Genomic DNA, 6,449 nt, shown 5'->3' with positions numbered 1-6,449 from the left:
TTACTGCTCCCACTGCACCAGGTACCGGCGTGGGGAGCGCTGCCCTCTCCGCCGAGGATTATCAGCCGCCTTTGCTGGTCCAGCCGCCGCCTCCATCTCCTGCAGCATCTTCATCAGCGGGTCCACAGCCGACACCCCCTCCTCCACAAAGCCTGAACCTCCTCTCGCAGTCTCAGCTTCAGCCACAGCCTCTTGCGCAGACTGGAGCTCAAATGAAAAAGAAAAGTGGCTTCCAAATTACCAGTGTGACCCCTGCTCAAATATCAGCTAGTATGAGCTCTAATAACAGCATAGCTGAGGATACAGAAAGCTACGATGACCTGGATGAGTCCCACACTGAAGACCTGTCGTCTTCAGAAATCTTGGATGTTTCTTTATCCAGGGCCACTGACTTGGGAGAACCTGAGAGGAGCTCCTCTGAAGAGACTTTAAATAACTTCCAAGAGGCAGAAACTCCTGGGGCTGTTTCTCCAAACCAGCCTCATCTTCCTCAGCAGCATGCTCCTCTGCCTCATCACCCACAGCAGAGTGTTGTGATCAATGGGAGCGTTCACCCCCATCATGTCCATCACCACCATCATCTTCACCACCACCATCATGGACACCATCATCCACCGCATCCTGGGGCAGGCAGTGCCCCAGTTTCTGGAGGACCACCGCCCAGTCCATCGTTTAGAAAACTATCAACAACTGGAACCTCTGACAATGTTATATCACCTGCACCAGTTTCTGCTGCATCATCCACTGGTTCCCCGGCATCTGTCGTGTCCAATATCCGCACTACAAGTACTCCTGGCAATTTAGGTGTAAGTCCTGCTACTGGAACTAGTACCTTAAATAATATGGGTGCTGGTAGTTCTTGTGTGGCGAGCAGCGTGCTTGGTACTATAAACTTAAGCAACATCACGAGTACTGGTAATGTAAATGCTTTGTCTGGAACTAGCAGCAATGTTAATGTGAATATCGTGAGTGGTGTTGGCAATGGTACGAGTGCTTCCTCTAGTGTCATTAACAATGTTACTAATCCGACTGCAGGAATGGCAGTGGGATCAAGCCAGCAGCAGCCTGCATCTGGCACGTCAAGGTTTAGGGTTGTAAAATTAGATTCTAGTTCTGAACCTTTCAAGAAAGGTAGATGGACATGCACTGAATTCTATGATAAAGAAAACACTGTTGCAGTTTCAGAAGGAGTAGCAGTAAACAAAGCAGTAGAGACGATAAAACAAAACCCGCTTGAAGTGACTTCTGAAAGGGAGAGCACCAGTGGGAGTTCTGTTAGCAGCAATGTAAGCACACTGAGTCACTATACAGAAAGTGTGGGAAGTGGAGAAATGGGAGCACCTCCTGTGGTACAGCAGCAAGCGTTTCAAGGTGTGGGTCCGCAGCAGATGGATTTTAGCAGCGCTGCTCCTCCGGCAATTCCAGCATCTAGTATACCACAGAGTGTTTCTCAATCACAGCTTGCACAAGTCCAGCTGCATTCTCAAGAAGTAAACTATCCACAGCAGAAGCCAGGGGTCCAACCTCCTGCACAGGCCAGTCTAACCACTGTTACTGGGGTTCAGCCAGCCCCAGTTAATATGCTAGGTGTATCCCCATCCCTGGGCCACCAGCAACCTGCCATTCAAAGTATGGCTCAACAGCAGCTACCGTATTCTCAGCCGGCGCAGCCTGTGCAGACTTTGCCAGTTGTGCAGCAGCAGCAGTTGCAGTATGGACAGCAGCAGCAACAACAGCAGCAACAGACAGTTCCCACACAGATGGCTGCAGGTCACGTTAAGCCAGTGAACCAAAACTCTGTTACAGGGGCTATGCCAGACTACATTCAACATCAGCAGATCCTTCAGACTCCAGCCCCTGCCATGCAGCCCAGTTCCGCAGGAGGAGGAGCAGCAGGGCAGCCGGTTCCCATTGCCCAGGCCCAGAGCATGCAGCCTTCAGTACAAGCACATCAAGCCGCTGCCCCAGCTCAGCCTGTTGCACACGCTCCAGCAGCCATCCCAGGTGTAGGTACCAGTGGTCAAATGCTGAATGTTGGGCAGCAAGGAAGCGTAGCTGCTGTGGTGCAGCCACCATCTGCTGCAAACCAAATTCCACCTCCAGTTATGCCACCAACGGCTGCTCCTCCATCTTCACAAGTAGTGCAGCCTGTGCAGACAGGAATAATGCAGCAGGGATTACAGGCTGGCGCTTCAGGCCTTCCTCAGCAAATGGTCATTGCTCAGCAAAACACCTTGTTACCTGTACAGCCGCAGGCACAAGGAGTGGAATCTGTAGTCCAAGGGATGACTGGCCAGCAGCTGCCTCCAGTTAGCCCTATACCTGCTGCTAGTACTGTTCCTGCACCGAGTCAAGCTGGTTCAGCTGTGCCTCCTGGCATACCTTCTGCTTCTCTAGGTTTGGGACAGCCACAGAACATAGCACAGGCTTCAGCTGTGCAGAACGGGAATTTGGCTCAAAGTGTTAGTCAGCCTCCCTTGATATCAACAAGTATAGGTATGCCAGTGGCACAGAGTGTGCCACAGCAGATACCGCTAAGCTCTACCCAGTTTCCCGCACAATCACTAGCTCAGTCAACTGTAAGCCAAATTGAAGATGGCAGACGCCCTACAGAACCTTCCTTGGTGGGTTTACCTCAAGCTGCCAGTGGCGAGAGTGGTGTTGGAGCATCGGCTGTCTCAGATGGCGGTAGCAACAGCATGCCATCCTCTGCTTCCCTCTTCCCGCTGAAGGTGCTGCCGTTGACAACGCCCCTCGTAGATGGTGAGGATGAGAGGTAAGAGTGCCTGTAACTTCATTAAAAGATAGACTGTCTGATAGTTTGATTTGCATTAACTCGCAGCTCTCGTTACAGCCGTTCTCTGAAATGAAGCAGTGTGATGTTTTTGTCTAATTAGAAATATTGTTTCTCAGGTCCCAGCACATGTAGGTATTGTATTATAATACTTGTTTTTTCTGTTGAGGGAGTGGGTTGTATTGATTATGCTCTGAAACTGCTGCGTGGGTAAATTGTATTTAACAATCTGTGACAGTGTGTATATTCCCATTGTATAGAGGAAGACAAAAGAGTACTGTGGAATGTGGGTATGCTAGTGGTGATTGTAGTTTAGATTATTTATTATGCTGAAATAATAATTATTATATTCTTAGGTAGATTTTTTTTTTTGCAAGCCTAGACTTCATCCTGCCTCAGCTTCTCTTTTTCAAGTATTGACTTTACTCAGGTTGAACCAGTTGCGAGTCTGTGGTGTATGTAGAAGCCTTCTCTTTGACAGCCAAGAGACGCTTTAGGCAAATGAGTATGGTGGGAAAAGGGAGGTTCAGCAACACCATTGTGGCTCTTCAAATTGAACTTGGGGCACTTTTGGTCTTGGTGGTTTTGCTTCAAAGCCTTAATCCATTGTGAGAGCCGCTCAGGCCTGTGGAGGGCTGGTGAGCCTTTGAATCTGATTCAGTTCTGTGCAGTCAGAGTAAGAAACTGCACATTTTGTTTTGCTTCAAAGCCTTAATCCATTGTGAGAGCCGCTCAGGCCTGTGGAGGGCTGGTGAGCCTTTGAATCTGATGCACCAGTTCTGTGCAGTCAGAGTAAGAAACTGCACATTTTCTCCCACCTTCACCTTTTAAAATAAATGACCACTGTGTGATCTTAATGTGCATGTGAATATTCTCATTTCTCTGACAGTGTGTACAGAGAAGCTGTGTCAGTTGTGAAAGGCCCTTGCATGTGCGGACTGAAGTGATCTGAACAGTAGTCATAAAGTGCAATTGTTTGATACGAATTACGCGTGGAAATTCCTCTCTGTATTGAGGACCTCTTGTGATAACATGTTTAGAAATGGGCAGGAAGGCTGTGGTTGTTCTCCCAATTAACTTCTTGTCTAAGAAGAAGAAGCTACATTAATCGGAGAAGTAACTTTAAGATAAATAACCTACCTTGATAATGTGGGAGAGGACAGAAAAGAGTATTAGAAAAGAAAAACTGAGACTTGGGTGAAGAGACAAAATAAAGCACTAAACTTGTACAAGGTGAGAAAAATGCCATAGCAATGGGAAGTGAAGTATTTATCTTCTTGGTGCCATGACTTAAATCAAGAGTAATATCAGTGGCCAGACTTTATTTAAAAAAAAAAAAAAAAAAAAGTAATAAAGTGAGTTGCTGGGAGAGGCTGGCTTCTTTTCTTAATATTGAAAATACTGCCTCTATCAGCAGTCTCTGATTATGTTGACCATGAGGTGTTGACTGCCTTAGTGGCTTTCATCACTTCTTTCTAAGATGCCAGAGAGCTGTAATGAGTAGCAGCTTGTCTTCCAGGAGTGCTAGAAGACAAGTTCCAACACTGTTTCATTCTGATTATATTTTTTTTTTTAGTCAATAAGTATGTGAAGGTGGTAGAGGACAGATGGAGGTGTTGAGGCCCACAGTGTCACTATTATGCTACTAGCAGTCAATTTTCTCAGAAACATTTCTTTGTTTTCCTTCTGTCTTTCTAAACCAGAACACTAATCCTTCTCTTCATGGGTCCTGTTTGTGATTGGTGGTGTGTTTTGTGGTGTTAGGTTTTTTGTTTTGTTGTTTTTTTTTTTAACTAACCACAAAATCCCCCTAAGCTTTAAGGAGATCCTAGCTGAGTAAGAGAATCATAAACTCATTGATACTCAGTGTTTTGGAAAATTACACCTGACACGTGACTGTACCCTGATTTTAAGAGCATATGTTAGCTGTTTGTCATGACTGGTAGTTTTTCCAGAATGTTTAAATCCCTCAGGGTAACAATAGCCAGAAATACCTTCTTCCTCTGTTATTTGGCTAGCCAAAGTCATATCCTTTCTTCTCCCATGCACATTGCGTCTTTGTTCAATCTGTCATCTCCAGGTAGACCACACTTTTGTTTAGCTGCAGTTGGAAAATCATTTACGTTCTTTACACAGAGCAGGATATGACTCTGTTAAATGGAGACCAAAAATAGTGTTTTTTTGTGTGGCAGTAGTGGTCAGGTCACCTCGGTGTACAATTAGATAATTTACTTCTCCCTGTATATCTGTAACATTAAAAACTTGGACCCCATCATTCACTGAAGGTGTAGTGCAAGATACGCTGTTACTCTGCTTGGCTCCTCGCTTCTCTGGCCATCAAATGTCTCCAGCTAGAGGTCTCTTGAGAGTTTTTTGCCTGTTTGCTAGATTATTCTCTGTTTTACAGGAGGTAAAGGGTAATGTATTGTAAAAGCACCTAAACATTTATGAAGCAGTTGTATTGTAAATATGTGTGTATAAAATTTCCATTTCTCTCTCTCATGTGCACACACACACATACCACTGAAGATTTATATCAATACATCCCAAGTGATTCTAAACCTGGCAAGGGAAAAGGTAGCAGAAAGAAGCAAGTGATGACATAATTGGGCCAGTGAAGAAGCTGTAAAATTCCATTTAGTGTGCCTTTGAAAAAACATCTGACCCGTATAATACCTTGTTTAGATTAACTCCCAGCCTTCCTTAAACCTGTATATATAATTGTGTTTAAGGATGTGCCAGCATTTTAAGTCTTTACCCCTGTTCATTTTTTAGAACACCGTTTGCAGCTCTTTCCACGCCTGTTATCAGGACATGGCCTTTTAAATATAGGCAGTGTGGAGTGTATTTGCTTTGAAAAACTGTAACCTTTGTTTCCTCACTATGAATGATTTTTTTTTATATCTTCACTGTGACCTGAAAGAAGAGATATTAAAAATGAACTGGTTTACCATATGGAAAATTAATCAGCAAACTTTATCAAAGAGAGTATACAAATAATACAAACAACAACAAAAAAACCCCACCCTTAGTTCTTCTGACTAGTCTTTCTTCAGCCTGTTGGGTATGCCATAGATGTCTGTATGTTGGTAGATTCACCACCTCTTCTAATACTTCAATCTGCAAAAATGCAGGCCAGTTTTTTGGATGTTAACTATCTTTTTTTTCTTAGCTGGATTAATGATATGGACTAATTTCAGTTCATGATTCTCATACAGTTTCTTGGATTTGCAGCAGTTACCTCAATTTATTCAGTTCAGTTGTTAATCCTGTCAATTTTATAAATGGTCTTTTGAGCTTAGTATTTAATCTCTAGAAATGTAGAAGATGTTTTCTTTTACTTTTATGTTTTTGAAACTTAAGTATGGAAAAATACATATATACTTATATATTGCAGTGAATTCTTTTGTGTATTTATACTTAGTGTTGCAAAATCAGTTTTACGTCTTCCTGGGCAATGCTTTATTATGCTGTAGATGCTTGAAATAAGATTTTGTACAGACTTGTATAATTCTTAAATTACCTGTGAAGTGAAAACTTAAAAATCAGTCTGTTTTACAGCATTTATAAAGGCTGCTGTGCGTGAATTAAAAAAAACCCCTTAAATCTGAAACATTGTTTACCATTACTCAAAAGCAGATATTGTGAATGAAGG

At 43.5% G+C, this 6,449-nt stretch overlaps 1 protein-coding gene across 1 annotated transcript; it reads left to right on the top strand.

Annotated features, from left to right (window-relative positions):
* Positions 1-6: 6 nt before the first annotated feature.
* LOC104532746 (TSC22 domain family protein 1) lies at positions 7-2,776 on the top strand (the record flags this gene model as incomplete). Its single annotated transcript, XM_010178019.1, has 1 exon — positions 7-2,776. A coding segment is annotated over exon 1 (2,564 nt), but the record flags the coding sequence as incomplete, so codon positions are not given.
* Between the last annotated feature and the right edge of the window lie 3,673 nt (positions 2,777-6,449).

This window comes from Antrostomus carolinensis, unplaced genomic scaffold (genome assembly GCF_000700745.2).
Source record: "Antrostomus carolinensis isolate BGI_N321 unplaced genomic scaffold, ASM70074v2 scaffold33050, whole genome shotgun sequence".
NCBI classification, from domain to species: Eukaryota; Metazoa; Chordata; class Aves; order Caprimulgiformes; family Caprimulgidae; genus Antrostomus; species Antrostomus carolinensis.
The sequence above is the reverse complement of the archived record's forward strand: the minus strand, read 5'-3'. Positions and strand labels throughout refer to the sequence as shown.